Genomic DNA, 14,972 nt, shown 5'->3' with positions numbered 1-14,972 from the left:
ATTGCAGCAATGGGACGCACCTTGTCCCGCACTACCTCGGGAGCGGCTGCAATCTCCACGATGGTTGTGATGGTATGCATTGGATATATAGCTTTTTCTTTTCCGAAAATAGCTCGCTATATTCTGGCAATGGTGAGCACAACTTCAGGTATCGTATCGGCCTGGCCTTTATAGGACGACTCGAGCGGGCGCACGGAACGCCGTGTCCGAAGCCTTCATCGTTGCAGATCCATTGCGGCTTCGATGTGATAGCTAGTTTGGCTCAAATCCAACAACAAGATAAAAAGGAAATGAAAGAACAGAAGCGGAGGTTTGGAATATAACTAGTCCGTTCTAGCTGTCAAGAAGACGACTCTGAATGCTCTATCTTGACATGGCGTGGCTAAGAAAAGATGATCGAACCTCCGGGATTGTTTGGCCCTCCATGTCATTACGCTTTCCTGCCTTGAATACTTGTTCACCAAACGACTCCCCAGTCTCTAAAAACCCATAAAGGAAGGATCACTGTATTTGGCAGCATAATCCGAGCATTCTTAGACATATATCTTCATGGCTAGGGGCACAGGGTGGATTTCCGACCGTCGGCCGTTCTCTCTCTCCTGCTCTCCGCTCGGGATATGATTTCCGGGCAGAAGGGTTTTCGTGTTTTCCCATCCCTTCATTAGAGTCATTCTCGCTTTAACTGTGAGTAGCCATTGCGAGTATTCTTTCTTACGTTCCGACTATGCCTGCCACATCCAGAAGTCAACGGTCCCTTCGGAAGCATGTTACCACGGCCTGCATCCCCTGTCGTGAAGGGAAAGTCAAGGTAATAAACTCGATCCCCGTCGCCCAACCACCATAATTGACCCATACTCATTTGCGGTAGTGTGGCGGAGGTTCCCCAACCTGTAGAAACTGCGCCATTCGAGGCAAAACCTGTCGCTACCGACAAAGCGATGACAAACGGAAAGTCCCCGTGCGACCGGCCGTGGCCGTGCTGGCACGCCGGGTGGACAGCCTCGTCCACTATATCAAAGAGCGTGGCCTACAAGTTCCGCCCATCGACGAGGAGGACCATCGTATCTTGAAAAATGTTCTGGATGCTTTGGAGCTGGGATGCGAAGACCTTCTCGCGTTTCCAAACCACACCAGCCCCCGGAGAGGGCAAAACAATAGTGTCAATGTTAACATCGGGCCCACTACGCCCGCGTCCATCAACAGCGGCGCTCCTCCCACTCAGATGGACGAGACCCATAGCGTAGGGCCATCCCACAAACCGACTGTTCCTCTGGATGCTCTTGATCCCTTGTGCGACAATGAACGGACGATGTGGAAGGGCTCCACTATGCAGGGAGGACCGAAGGAGGACGAAGTGGAAGAAGATGGGGACAGTGACGACGAAGTCACAGACCAGCTCTCCTGTCGACTAGGGAGATTGCAAGTTACCCACGATGGTCAACTTCGATACTTTGGTTCCACATCCAACTTAACGCTCCTGGATGCACTCGTTGATGTCACTCCGCCTATCGCCATTCCTCGGGATGCGCCCGAGTTGCTAGACAATGCCAAGCTTAATCAAAACGTCGACGAAGCATTCGAAAAGCACCTCATTGAGCTCTTCTTTGCTTGGCAGGATCCCAGCCTGCATGTAATTGATGCCGATAGCTTCTGGCGGTCTCGAACACAAAGCCGTGAGGAAGGGCTTGTCACGCCATATTATTCCCGAGCCCTGTCGGACGCCATGTGTGCCCTGGGAGCCGCCTATGAGCCCAAATATCATCCCGACTTTGTCACCTTTCCCCGTTCACTGGCGGAATACTTTGGCGACCGGGCCAAGCTGCTAGTAGAACTTGAACTGGATAATCCGTCAATTGCAACCATACAGGCCCTGGTTATTCTCAGTAACCATGAGGCATCCTGTACCCGGGATACTCGAGGATGGCTATACAGTGGTAAGCCTTCCTCCTTCCCAGTGAATGGGATGCACTGAGACTAACGAAAAAGGGATGGCCATGCGTCTCACACTGGATTTGGGGCTTCATCTGGAGATGGGCCCGTATGTGGAAAAGGGAATCATTCCTCGTCAAGACGCCGAGGTGCGCCGCATGGTATTCTGGGGGGTCTATTTGAATGAGCAGTAAGTGTCCCCGCCCTCTTCTCCTGGGATAACCTGCTTACTATCCAGGTTCTGGGGGTTTTATCTAGGCCGCTCCGCCCAATGCCGGATGGATGCCGTCACGGTGCGGGAGCCCATGTCTCCGAGCCCGTTTCCTACCTCGACCTGGAAGCCATATCCCGATCAACTCGGGAGTAGTTCTCCTCCAACCCCCTTTAACCCACTGTGCCAGGAATGGGTCTCACTCTATGAAATCATGCTCCCGCTCACCGACGTCTTGTAAGACACCGCGTCCAGTAAAGAAATGTTCTTGGCGCTAACGCTTACTTCCAAAGATACGGCTGTTCAGAGATCTCTACTCACGCCCTGCAGGAGCTGGCTTCGACAACCGTTAAGAAGTTGCGAATGTGGCAGGTTAACCTCCCAAAAGAGCTGAAGGTCAATGAAGGGACTCATACTGGTTTCCGATCGCCATTGCCTCATGTTCTCACCCTCCAGTAAGTCCTGCCAGGATCTTTTGTTCATTTTCGGTCTCAAATCTGACAGCAATTCAGTATGCAATACTACCAGTTCATGATCCATTGCCACAAGCCCTACATCTCGCGACGTCATATACAGCCCCAGCCTCCTCAAGGTCCGGGCTCAGGCCATGCTCGAAAAATGTGCATCGAATCTGCAGTGGCCATCGTTCAACTGCTCGGCCTCTATGAGCAGACCTACGGATTTGACAAGACCAGTATCCAGATGGTTTCATTTGTATTTTCAGCTGCACTAATATTGATCTTCAACACTGTTCCCGCTAGAACCACGTCTCGAGATCAACTCCTGGTGAACCATCTCAATACTTGCTTTCGGGCCCTTGACCGCATGGCTAGCTGCTTCGAGAATGCCCGACGCACCAGCGTTTTCCTGGGCACTTTGCGCCAACAATGGCAGATACGCCGGCAGAGACGCCGAGCTCTCGGGGGCAAGTTGAACCTTACGTATGGCCGTGCGCAGGGCCTTTCGGAATCGTCGGGGTGGAACCGGGAAGATACTGAAGGGCCCCCAAACATGCCGTGTAAGCCTGTGCTCACAGAGAGTTCTTCTACGGGACTAGATACTGAACTTAGTGACCTCGTGCCATACTACTCTGTGATTACTGATGCATCCATATCCACAGTCGATTTCATGGCACCCAATCTTTGTAACATCCTGCTCAGTGAAGGGATCCCTCGCGCATTCGTTTGAGTTGGGGAATATGGCATGGCATCTGACCTGTTTGGTATATGCTCCTCAGTTTCTACGAAAGCCTCACCATCTTGCAGAGGATGCACTATGAAAGCATCCTCTGGCATCATGCTTCCAATCTCATGTTATTGAGATAGGAAAACTTGATTGCGACTGTAGCCACTCGAACAACACAGCTGGAAGACACGATGCTATGCGAAGGCACCCTTATCTTCTAAGTTGTAATCGTTTTGAGAATGATTTGAATGGTTGTACATAATAGGGGACAGAAGTATCCGTCATGAACGCGTCAACCTGATGTTAGGGGTACCCGTCTTACTATACCAAAGGCATGGACTACTTGAAACGTATATTCCCCGCTCCCTGTTCGGGTGGCCCAAAAGAAGTAATGCCCTACGGGATAGGATGTTAATGCCTTTTCCACATGGTAACTGGTCCCGATCATAGAGCCGGCTGTCCACAAGATGGTAGGACGGATTTGTGCTCAGGCCGGAACATTAGAAAAGAATGCCTAGGCAGTGGTCGAGCACCTTTGTAGTGAAATGCATTTGATGGTGAACTCTCTGACACCGTCACCATGATCCCAATACGATGCCCCGAAAACGAGCCGAAACTTGTATCCGTGAGATCATTCAATTCTCAGATTTACTGCCACACGCGTTTGACTACTAAACTGCATCTGGTGCATGCGCTCGGAACTACTATATCAAGCTACATGCATATCAAAGCATGCAGGTAGCGAAACGCCCGGAATTCGGCTTCCTGCAAAACACCGGATAAGAACAGAGAATGTCAGAACGTGTATCCTGCCAAAATCCAGCTCACAAGATGCGAGTAAACGATCAACACGCATACTCCTTGAGTTCCTGAAGTGTCATCCAACGTTGCAGTCGATTCCACGGTTTTAAGGTTTGGCTAGTAATGAAAGGTCACAAGGATGTCATAATAATCAACAGCCGTTTGTGGCTTCTTTTGCAGAGTTGGGATTTCATATAAATATTTACAAGTAAATAATGTGTAACTTTCCAACATTTGAAGTGGAAATCCATGATTGATTCAACTGTTGCGCGCAAGACAACCCAGATTTTGAACTACATTTTGATCAACGACCGCTGCATCTTACCATCCGCTGAGATGAAGAAGAACCCTCCAACACAGGACGTTATTCTTCAACGGTTACATGGCCATACGTGCTTCATACCGGATCTTCGGTCTCTGATAAGGAATGAACCCGGGGTCAAAAACAGCAACCATACTTTATTAGCACTATGTGTTAATGACTATATAGATACGTATGTATCTCACATCACAATAGGGACCTTTACCAGAAGATTACGCTGATGCCAATGACTTTCTCAGTCTCTTGCCCGGAGATCCAGCCAAGGCACGCAAAGTGAAAGCTTCTGATTTCCCACTATTAGCCTGTCTTTGGTGGCCACATACATCATTCAGAAAGCTGCGTGTCTTGGCATTTCTAGTTGTATGGCTGATTGTCTGGGACGACGAACTGGATGGGGCATCCCAGTTGACGGCGTACAACCTGAATATGGGTCAGCAGTTTCGGGACGAGACGCGTCAGTATATCGGTAGCAGTCTGGAATTGAATTCGGAACAATCTGATCATATTACCGACAATACCATTATTTGCGGGTTTAGTCCAATAGCAGATTTCATCCGAGAAGAGTATGACGAAGGTATGTCAGTTAGGCAGAGCGGATTCCTACCACGTATGACGAGACTGACGCTATATAGAACATAGGCTCACATTGGCAGAAGAGATCATGTTTGTCATCGACATGTCCAAGGTTGAACAGGAAAATCGTCTTGGAACCGATATACCGTCAACCGACCAATACCTGGCGTATCGGCTCGGAACAAACTTGATGGGGGTGATATGCGCTGCAACAGAGTATGTCAGCACCACCGACCGTGCCATATGTATAATACTGATATATGATATTTGAAAGGCTCTCCACGCACCTGCGAATCCCTCGATCAATGACACGTAGTCCGTTGGTGAAGGATATCTGGCACGAGACGAACCTTATTATCGCTGTGTGAGTACATATCAAATGGAGTTCACAATTTCCTGCTAATCTATGCTTAGCACCAATGATATCCTGTCCCTCAAGAAGGAGATTGTCAGTCATGGAACTTCTTCACTCAGAAAGATGTATACTGACGCCAAACCTGTTTAGCATAAAGGAGAAGTATACAGCCTGATACCTATTCTCCTCAACCAGGCGAAATCACCGCAAACCGCCATCGACATCTCAATCCAGATTCTCAAGGATTCATTTGCGGACTTGGACCGCATTGAAGCTGATATTGTGGCAAGGTCTGATCAAATGCCTTTGAAATTCTTAATCGAATCATGCCGCCACTACTGCGCGGGCTTCATTGAGTGGAGGTTCGTGAGGCCTTTCCCAGGATATTGGACTGCCTTTAACGCTAGGATATAGTCTTGTTACTCCACGATATATGCTCTCCTCTCTCCCCATAGATCAGACAGGGGCTATGATCTTGATGTTTTAGAATAATTTCTTGATTCAACTGATCTGGTGGTATGAATCTGCACCCAAGAGTTTGTGTAATTCAATACGTCGGTAGATAGCCACATTGGAGTATTTGGAAAACAAAGAAACAATGGCAGGAGTGTGCAAAGCAGTTAAACCTCTTGTTATCTTAGCAAATTATTCTCTTCTATACGCACATAATGACTTTGGAGGCTTTTTCTATCAGTACTATGATATATACTGGCAAGCTCTGGAGAGCATGTCCACCAGTCCTGGAGGATTTAAAGTACATCAACCACTAAAAAATCTGGCGCGCTAGCTGTAGATGAATTGAAAACCGGTAAGTTTTGTACAGCACTCCCGGTGACAGGAATTATCGTAAGTAATGTGAGGCCTGGCCGTCTCACAGCGAATGTCTATTGTTATTGTTGTTGCGCACCTTCTGCAGAGCTAGTCCTCATCCAAGGGCCGACAAGGCAAGTCTTGGTTTCCTTTGATGCGATGCAGGGTGTGTCTAGATTTGTTGCCTTGGCTTCATGATGATATCGAAAGAAGCAAAGAAGATCATCGGGAAAATTAGACCAGAAATTGATATAGCGAGCCGGGATATCTGCACTAACCAGCCGTGGGCATATAGAGAACAGAGAGTTGCTCCTTGCGCGTGTGGTTGGACCTACTTGATTCAAATACTTGCATAAGGTCAACCATTTCACTGAAGATGCCAGTGCCGCGCACCATTTTGCAGCCCGCCCTTGCGGTGCCTGAATGTATTGCAAGTTCATTTCCCCCCCTCTTAGCGGTTTTCTTCATAACAACAATTTGCATCGTACCTGGTAGTCACAAGAGACCTGGTAATGATGTGGTCTACTACTGCCAGACCCTTGCTTGAGTTGATTTTCAGAGCCACAGCTACGTCCAACTCGTCACTCTAACTACCGTTCGATCATATAACCCCATCGTATTGATCATACGGGCCGTATTTAAAACAAAAGACGATCTAATAAGCTGGCCCTCAGCGCTGAAGTGAAAGGCATACAGCTGCTCCACGTTGAGATAACGAAATCATGCGAACACGTTCATCGCCGCCCCCTTACGTCCACAGCTGTTCTCTGCTTTCTTCACTTAGCTTTAGAGGTTTTCTTCCTGCATCTGGTCTATGCCAAAATGAGGTAGGCTTGAATAAATGGCGTCACCGTATGCAAGACGCCAAAAGTAACGAACTGACCCGTCTTGCGATCACATTAAACTTCATTAGGTGCCGAGTTTCAGGTTGCAGGCATATGTGCCGGAATGGAATCAGCCTAAGCCGTACTCCAAGCTGGAAGACGTGAGGTATTTGATTCGTCTAGAAAATGAGATTATTAGGTTGATCAATTGCATCATAACTGCACGGCGCTCAGAGGGTGAAAAAGCTCCTGGGGAGTATCGGGCATGACACTACGCTAGGTGGTTTTAACATTTTCAACAGCGAATTTAATTTCGCACTCGACGAGATCATCGTTTCAGGTGGACTGTTATGGAATTTATTGTTATCCGCAGTTGATTACTGAGGTAGCAAGGGCGAATCCTCTTCAGCGAATAGGATGTTCATCTACAAGTTGATGGGTTATCAGGTTCACTGTTATAATTCCTATGATGTAGGCCACCTGTCTCATCCGTACGGTATAAAAGAATTTACCATTCATCACAGAAGGCTTCAAGAAACCCAACCGGTTCTATTAATCATTTAATACGTCTTTCTGTTGCAGTCGGAATATGCCTACTAAAAGTTTGAAAGTGGTCATTGTCGGAGGGTCCATCGCGGGTTTACTTCTCGCCAACGCTCTTGCTCGACAGGAGATTGACTTCGTTGTCCTGGAAGCTAGGTCGGAAGCTGCACCATGCGATGGAGCGGGACTATGCCTTTTGTCGAGCGGAGCGCGTATTCTGGATCAGTTGGGGATGTTCGAGGACATCCGATATCACGGTGGTCCTATTTCCGTCCAGCGCATCTGGCGAGATGACGGACAACTGCTTGGGCACACCGAAGGCTTGGCCCTAATTACCGCCCGGTATGTCACAACCACGCGTTGAACACTTCCACAATGTGACATCCCATCGGTTTACGGTCGTAACATGCCTGGCAGTAGGCTTGCTAACATGGTAGCAGGCAGGGTTACCCTGTGATTTTTATTGAAAGACAACGCGTTCTTCAAGTCCTTTTTGACCATCTACCAGACAAAGGACGCGTGCTCCTCGGAAAGAGAGTCATAGAGATAACATCATCGGACGACCAGGCGATAGTTATGTGCTTGGATGGGAGTACGTACCAGGCGGACATAGTTGTTGGAGCCGATGGGATACACAGCATTACGCGCAGGAAGATGTTAAGGGATATTATCAGCGACAGCCCAAAATCGCATATAATGCCTGAAGCTCTTGGACGAGGTAATGCGTCGTATGTACATTCAAACCACCATGCTTACAGTTAAGACAGTGTTCAGCGCTCAGTATTCTGCGGTTTTTGGAATCTCTAAGCCCACACCGGGGATGAAGATCGGACATTGCAACAGGACATTTGCGCATGGCTTTTCATTCTTCAATGCGGTGGGAAGGAATGGTCAAATATTCTGGTTCGTATTCCGTGACATGGGAAAGGTATATGGCGAAAAGGACATACCTCGCTTAGACCAAAGCAAGATAGAGGAAGATATGGCTCCCTTCTTTAATAAGTATGTTGCAGAAGGGGTGCGGTTCCGGGACATATTCGAGAACAGAGTCCGTTGCTCCCATGTGCCTATCGAAGAAGGTTTCTTGAACCAGTGGGTCTGGAAGAGATATGCATGTATCGGAGACTCAGTACACAAGGTACAGTGATGGTCCTACCCCAATTTTCATTGCTGATTAAAGGCACAGACTACTCCTAATCTGGGGCAAGGCGGGAACGGGGCGATGGAGAGTGCCGCGTCCCTGGCAAATACAATCGTTGCTATGGCGCAAGCCAGCATATCCTCCGACTTATCCCCTCCTCGGATTTCAGCCTCCTTGGAAGATTGGGCTGGATCCAGACAGCAACGCATGAGGCTACTCTGCGAGTTGGGTAACGGCTTTACGAGGCTCGAAGCATTCCATACGCTGAAAGACAGGGTTGTAGGTCTCTACCTCGGTAAATATCAACTAGACGCAATAGCAGATATCCTGTGCGAGACAACTGTTGGCGCCGAGAAATTGTCATTTCTCCCACCTCCTCAGAGATCATTACAGGTTACTATGCCATTTGACACTCGAAAAGGCATCCAAGCTGCTACCAGAACTAATTCACTAATACTGCGTTCTCTTATTGCGATTACCATGATCTTTGCAGTTCAACCCCTTCTGCAGCACTACATTGCTGGCCGCATCGTTGATCATTCGCCTATTTTACATAAGCAGAACGGGCTAGCATACGAAGATGATGGCTCTTATACTAATCATAAAAGCACTGATACTCTAGCAGCAATGTCACGAATCGCAGACCTCGGTGTGCTGCTAACAATTTGGGCTGTGGAAAGCTGCAGAACAGGGAACATTGCCACTTTGATGTCATTGTAAGTTTGACAAAGGCTTATTCGATCCGGCGAGAGAACTAACTATTTCATAGCTCCCTGTCCTTCTCTGTGATTTCAGGAATACTTGGAGGGACCCATGTGGTAGCTCCTTTATACTTTTTAATATATGCCATACAGTCACCGGTGTCCAAATTCGATACGCCAGATCGTCGCAGTACGCAAATTTCTTATATGAAAATCTTGATTCCCTGCCTTATATCATGCTATTATATTCCGGGGTTCTGGATCACCTATGGAAACCCTTCAGTGCGAAGCAACTCGGCTTTTATGTTCATTCTACTACCTGCTTTTTTCCGACTCCTTCATGTCCAGGTATCGTCTTTAATCAGAGGAACAACAGTGAAAGAGCTTATTGAAACTCCGAACGTCGACATGCCATATATTAGAATAACATATTACACATGCGCTTTACTATCCGGGGCCATGTCCTTGCTATCGAGAGGTTGGGTATCACGGTCATTACTTGGTTGCTTATTCCCAATATCACAGCATATGAGCCTAACAGTATCTACCATACATGTCGACCACGAAGAGATGGCGGGGTTTGTATGTGGCTTGATATGGGTCACATTCGAGTATATCGACTTAAGCTCCAGCGGGATGATGAACATGCCCTGGCTCTCGTTCATCCTAGCAGGCACACTCATCAGTCTTATTCTGGGTCCGGCAGCAGCCTTGATGCTAGGATGGGGTCTGAGGGAAGAGTACTTGGCAAAGCATGCGGCACGCCGCCTAGAACGCCCACTGATTTTGTCAGCAGCTGTTGGAAGTCCAATTTCAGGTTGAGTTTGATGTAGTCACCCAGCTTTTAGGAATACTTCCTCTCTTGAGTGACAAAAGCCATGACGCGGAACGCCCGCATCCTTTCGTTCCCATGTACGGTCAAGATAGTTACTGAGTGGCGCTTCTCTCTCCGTCCACTTTCATTCTGCAAAATGTGCTTTTGGTTTCGTCCCTACGGGTTGCAGCACACAATTGTCAGTATAATGAATATAGTGCAACTGTCTCATGATATATTTGAATCAACGAACAATGCTACTCAATTTTTGTAAATGAACAAGTTTAACTCGTACTTGAGGTTGCATGCCAGACGAGGCGTACCCGCTACTATTCAAACATCTACAATCTATGTCTTTTCCCACTTCCCAAATTTGTTACTTGATGTCTATACCTTGTATATATTTATATGAGATTCAAACACGGATTTGATTTTAACTCCAATCCCCTTCCACTACTAAGTGCTTTGGGATTGTATCAAAGCGGTACCACTGCTGACAGACCTCCTCACATCACAATACAGTCTTTGAATCGTGAAAAAAATCTAATGTCAATGAACGAAAGTCAATACCTCTAGTATCGTGCTGTCGACGTATTTGGCATGGTCTAAAAGGAAATAAGTGGAAGGGATTATAGAACGCGATACCTGGGGGCTTTTGAAATGCCTCCAATAAAATGCCATGCTTTGGGTAACCACATTAGGACCATTTTGTCTGTATGTATGTAAAGACCAGGAGTAGACTGGAACGTTAAAAAGGGAAGGAGGAGGGGCTGAACAGAGTAACCTTGCTCTGTTAGCGTGCACATGATGCTAGCAAAGCCAGAACCCCCGTGCTTAGACATATCATAACAATTTGTCGATCTGGGCAACAACATCCCTTTTCTGTTACTTGCATTCATGCTGTGAAACCCGAAGCGTATACCTTTCCTGAAATGAATGATCGAAGTTGATGCATTATGAGGCACTGGGTGTGGATGATTTAACACAGCACTTTAGACATGGAATAGTGCACAATTCATCTGACTGTCTCCTTACATACTTCGTTCAGGCCCATACGAGATTATGACTTCAAATTTCCCCTTGCTACGAGCTACATGATGTCCCATGGTGGGGAATGTAATCCAGTGAGTTATTATTGCTGTTAACTGTTAGATGTACATATATCTCATCGTCATTCGCAAAATATAGCTGTTTTCAATAAGATAATTTTCTACAATCAGGTGCTCTGAACATGACTATTCCCCGATCGTTTTCTGGTGCAGCTATGCGCCGCCCCTTGTCTAAATGTGAAAAGGTACTGGACAAGTTGTGTCATAGGTATCAATTTTTCACTCCAACCAATTGGCAGTTATTATCTGTTGCAAGCGGTTTCCTGTTTGTGACAATTCTATTTCTGGCAATGATAGCATGCGGCTTCATACCACCACTCCCTCCATCATGGGGTGCCGACAAGGTATACAATCACTACGACAGACACAAAAAGGGAATTCAGGCGGGGGCTGCAATGATTGTTATCTGCTCCGGATTATGTCTTCCTTATGGAGCAGTAGTATCAAAGCAGCTTCGATTGATACGAGACGTAGACCCAATTCTCGGCGACTTGTCTCTTGTGGCTTGTGGGGTAGCGAGTGTCACCTTCATGATGTCCTCTACATTCTTAGGACTGGCGACGTTTCGGGATTACGGGCCGGAATTGACTTTACTTCTGAGTGATTTGTTTTGGTTCACTCTCATCATGCAGTGGCCGCCGTTTTGGATACAAAGTTGGAGCATAGCGTGGGCAATTCTCTCGGATAAAAGTTCAGACCCTGCCTTTCCAAGGTCCTTAGCTATCCTCAACTTCATCGCTCCTTTGGCATTGTCCTCGGCCACCGCCATCCACCTTCATCAGCATGGACCATATGCATGGAATGGCGCACTGACCTTTTGGCTTGCTTTTGTTCTATTCTTTGCCCAGGTTGGGCTTGATCTATTCACTATGGGTCGGAACATCCTTAGAAGTCGAAGTTTGGAACTGGCTGAGGAGACGAATTGAAGTATCACTTGTCAAGACGAAGGGTCAAAGAAATGGATTTGATCTATCTAGATCTCAAGAAGATGGTTGGTTGGAAGAGGTGGTGGTCAGAGGCCACACAGGAAGAAGAGGCGAAGGATCAGCTGACAGCTGCCTGGCTGCAGTGAATGTCTCAACATCGCTTATGAGTATGCTTCGCAAATTCGGGTCTTCCTGGGGCACTGCTTGGCAACAGAATGTCCGATAATAGCATGAAATTTGGTTATCGGGCTTGTTGTATGCCTTAGCTATTTGTGACACAATCACAGCCGAGAGAATGATATTGAGAGACGGGCGCAGACGGTCTGCTGTAAAAGTCTGGTGATACTTCGGCCACCGCACATGTGTGTATGCAGGACACCTTGGACATTTTCATATATAGGCAATCTCGCAATGTAACACTCCAGCAAAGACACAACGGATGCGATATGGGCGAAAATTGTAGAGAAATGGTGTGTGGCAAGAGCTTCTAGTAATACGCGTGAAGGACGTGGGTACTATATCCCTAAAACCTTCTACTTGCGATATTACCCTGTGTGCAAGTTGCGAACATGTAGTCCATGTTTTGACGTTCTGGTACTTTCATACATAGTCCTTATCTCTGGTGGCTCTTAGTCAAGCGTGAGACGAGAGTCGGGACGCGGAAGACCAGGGGACAATTGCGCGGAGGCGGTCCTGTTGTACAAAAGGTACGAATCCCGCGCGTTGGCACTTTTTGACTGGTTAATGGCTCTCAACCCCCGATTAAAGTTTGTGATGCAAATAGCAGTACAGACAACCGTTGCAGCAGTCAGTGCCAAGGATAACGCGGCGAAAAACAACATCATGCTCTTGCCGGCTGTATTCGCCGAAGATAGAATCACAATCCGGCTGATAAGATATGCGACCAAGGCAAGGTAGCTCATCTGTTATGTGGCAATTAGAAGGCATGCCAGCAATCCTGAGGACCTAGACAAGAGGTAGAGAAGCTCACAATAATAGCAATTGTACTAAAGATTCGTTCTCGCTGGACAAACCAGACACCAGAAAATATCGCAATGATGGCGACAGGGATGAGGAGCATCGTCAAAGTATACTCTGGTTCTTTGAAGTGCACATATACTAGATCATATTGGATAATGAAGCCAATCAGAAAATAGAGGTTTAGTTTGACCAGTACCAGAAAAACCTGCATTTACCAACTATGGTTAGCAAGTATTTACAAGATACTTCAGGAAAAGGAATACGACGGAGTCGATTTTACCTCATAGGCCAGATAACGCATCCGAGTATCCAAGCTGCCGTGAACAGACTTGTAGATAGCCCATGAATAGTCCCGGTGTATCAAATATGCAATTGGGCATAGAAAAAGAGTACACAGCCCTGTAAATATACATACAAGGATCTCTGCTGGCTGGACCTGAGGCCACACATTGCGTGTAGTATCCACCAAATTCGGATAGCTAAAACGTGACTCGAACAGCCTTGCAGTAGTATCTCTCATGACGAGAAATTGCATCACAGAATAACCGAAGCTGCAGGCATTACAAATGCAGACTGCAAAAAGAAGGACGTTATTCTTGTGGTGGATTGCATCCAAGGATAGAAACAACTCAAACAGGCAGGCGAATATCAGAATGCCTAGGTTAATTGGAATCAGGTAGGACACCGGCACTTGATTGATGGTGGAAGTGACCCATCGTTGCCATTCAATGAGTATATAGCTGCCTTGTAGGTTAGATGTGCTCGTGCCCACAAAAGGATGGGGGCGTACATCTCGAAGACGATGGTCAAGACTGCCTGTGCGAGCAACCCGCTGCACAACCACCATTCATATCTCGTCGTCGGTCTATACATGCTCACTCAAGAATATGATGGGCCACCTAACGATGTCGATTTTTTTAGTTGATCAAGTCCCTGCCAATACGTTCAGTGAATTTTTATTGTCCGCCTCCCACTTGATAATGAAGTTGGACTTGCAGCCAACGACGGTGTGAAAATTCTCTGGCTGATTTCCAGGTTCGCCCTGCGTTTGATAGGGCCGTAGGTAGCAGCTACTAAGGGACCCGATATAGGTTTAGTACAGCCTATTGGTTCAAAGTGAGACATTTTTAGCTATTATTAATTAAACCACCAAATGCATCTGTTCCCTACCAAACGGACTAAAATCCTGGGTCAAGTTTTTTCCAAAGTGGGGCGTCGGAAACTATTGATTTTGTGTCTGCCGATCGGCCCACCTCAACATACCCGTCAGGGTCTGATCGGTGTCCGAATGGCTTAGCATTAAGTATCAAACAGGTCTGTGGAATCTTCAATTACCTCAATGGATCGATCCCCATGTCTTGAGACATTCCGTATCACGGGTAGTCTTCCTCACCCAAATCATCAATAGTCCCGTATTGATCTCGTGAATTGGGGTAAATGGTATTGTACATGCCAACAGGATTCTTATGATTCCGATACAGGGCAAGGAAGAGAGGTCATATTGCCACCAATCGTAAGGCAGGCAAGCCATTCAGGTTGCATGTTATCAACTCCACTCACTAGTATAGCAATTGGTTCATTCAGTCTGCAATAGATCCCGTGCCCCGATTTGCTGAAGTCTCAACATGGCACTGTTCAAGCAGTCTGCTAACCTGATTACTCTACTCTCGTCTCGTGAGAACTCTCCTACCAACTGCAATCGAGAAAGCGCAGGTGCATGATATCTGCTACAAAGTTCTTGCAAGAT

General features: G+C 47.0%; 6 protein-coding genes across 6 annotated transcripts; 5 read left to right on the top strand and 1 right to left on the bottom strand.

The window, feature by feature from the left end:
- Nucleotides 1–549: 549 nt before the first annotated feature.
- Nucleotides 550–3,328, top strand: BO79DRAFT_275465 (fungal specific transcription factor domain-containing protein; the record flags this gene model as incomplete). The annotated part of the gene is made up of 7 exons (XM_025687667.1): nucleotides 550–580; nucleotides 703–808; nucleotides 895–1,934; nucleotides 1,987–2,119; nucleotides 2,168–2,377; nucleotides 2,434–2,595; nucleotides 2,653–3,328. 7 exons carry the CDS (start codon nucleotides 550–552, stop codon nucleotides 3,326–3,328), a joined length of 2,358 nt encoding a protein of 785 aa, XP_025535258.1.
- A 1,134-nt stretch (nucleotides 3,329–4,462) lies between these two features.
- Nucleotides 4,463–5,863, top strand: BO79DRAFT_232329 (terpene synthase family protein; the record flags this gene model as incomplete). The annotated part of the gene is made up of 7 exons (XM_025684221.1): nucleotides 4,463–4,620; nucleotides 4,688–5,022; nucleotides 5,081–5,237; nucleotides 5,296–5,385; nucleotides 5,436–5,469; nucleotides 5,527–5,738; nucleotides 5,791–5,863. 7 exons carry the CDS (start codon nucleotides 4,463–4,465, stop codon nucleotides 5,861–5,863), a joined length of 1,059 nt encoding a protein of 352 aa, XP_025535257.1.
- Nucleotides 5,864–7,599: 1,736 nt separating this feature from the next.
- On the top strand, nucleotides 7,600–9,414 carry BO79DRAFT_158315 (FAD-dependent oxidoreductase; the record flags this gene model as incomplete). The annotated part of the gene is made up of 4 exons (XM_025678903.1): nucleotides 7,600–7,899; nucleotides 7,998–8,271; nucleotides 8,321–8,691; nucleotides 8,740–9,414. 4 exons carry the CDS (start codon nucleotides 7,600–7,602, stop codon nucleotides 9,412–9,414), a joined length of 1,620 nt encoding a protein of 539 aa, XP_025535256.1.
- Nucleotides 9,415–9,488: 74 nt separating this feature from the next.
- On the top strand, nucleotides 9,489–10,217 carry BO79DRAFT_158342 (uncharacterized protein; the record flags this gene model as incomplete). Its single annotated transcript, XM_025678905.1, has 1 exon — nucleotides 9,489–10,217. A coding segment is annotated over one exon (729 nt), but the record flags the coding sequence as incomplete, so codon positions are not given.
- A 1,391-nt stretch (nucleotides 10,218–11,608) lies between these two features.
- BO79DRAFT_158310 (uncharacterized protein) lies at nucleotides 11,609–12,244 on the top strand (the record flags this gene model as incomplete). Its single annotated transcript, XM_025678901.1, has 1 exon — nucleotides 11,609–12,244. The coding sequence occupies one exon, from the start codon at nucleotides 11,609–11,611 to the stop codon at nucleotides 12,242–12,244; it is 636 nt and encodes a 211-aa protein (XP_025535254.1).
- Nucleotides 12,245–12,793: 549 nt separating this feature from the next.
- Nucleotides 12,794–14,098, bottom strand: BO79DRAFT_275461 (uncharacterized protein; the record flags this gene model as incomplete). Its single annotated transcript, XM_025687666.1, has 4 exons — nucleotides 12,794–13,167; nucleotides 13,236–13,430; nucleotides 13,506–13,965; nucleotides 14,016–14,098. 4 exons carry the CDS (start codon nucleotides 14,096–14,098, stop codon nucleotides 12,874–12,876), a joined length of 1,032 nt encoding a protein of 343 aa, XP_025535253.1. The 3' UTR covers nucleotides 12,794–12,873.
- Nucleotides 14,099–14,972: the final 874 nt, after the last annotated feature.

The sequence above is a fragment of the Aspergillus costaricaensis genome (genome assembly GCF_003184835.1).
Source record: "Aspergillus costaricaensis CBS 115574 unplaced genomic scaffold BO79scaffold_40, whole genome shotgun sequence".
Lineage (NCBI taxonomy): Eukaryota > Fungi > Ascomycota > Eurotiomycetes > Eurotiales > Aspergillaceae > Aspergillus > Aspergillus costaricensis.
This window is presented reverse-complemented; position numbering and strand designations above follow the sequence as displayed.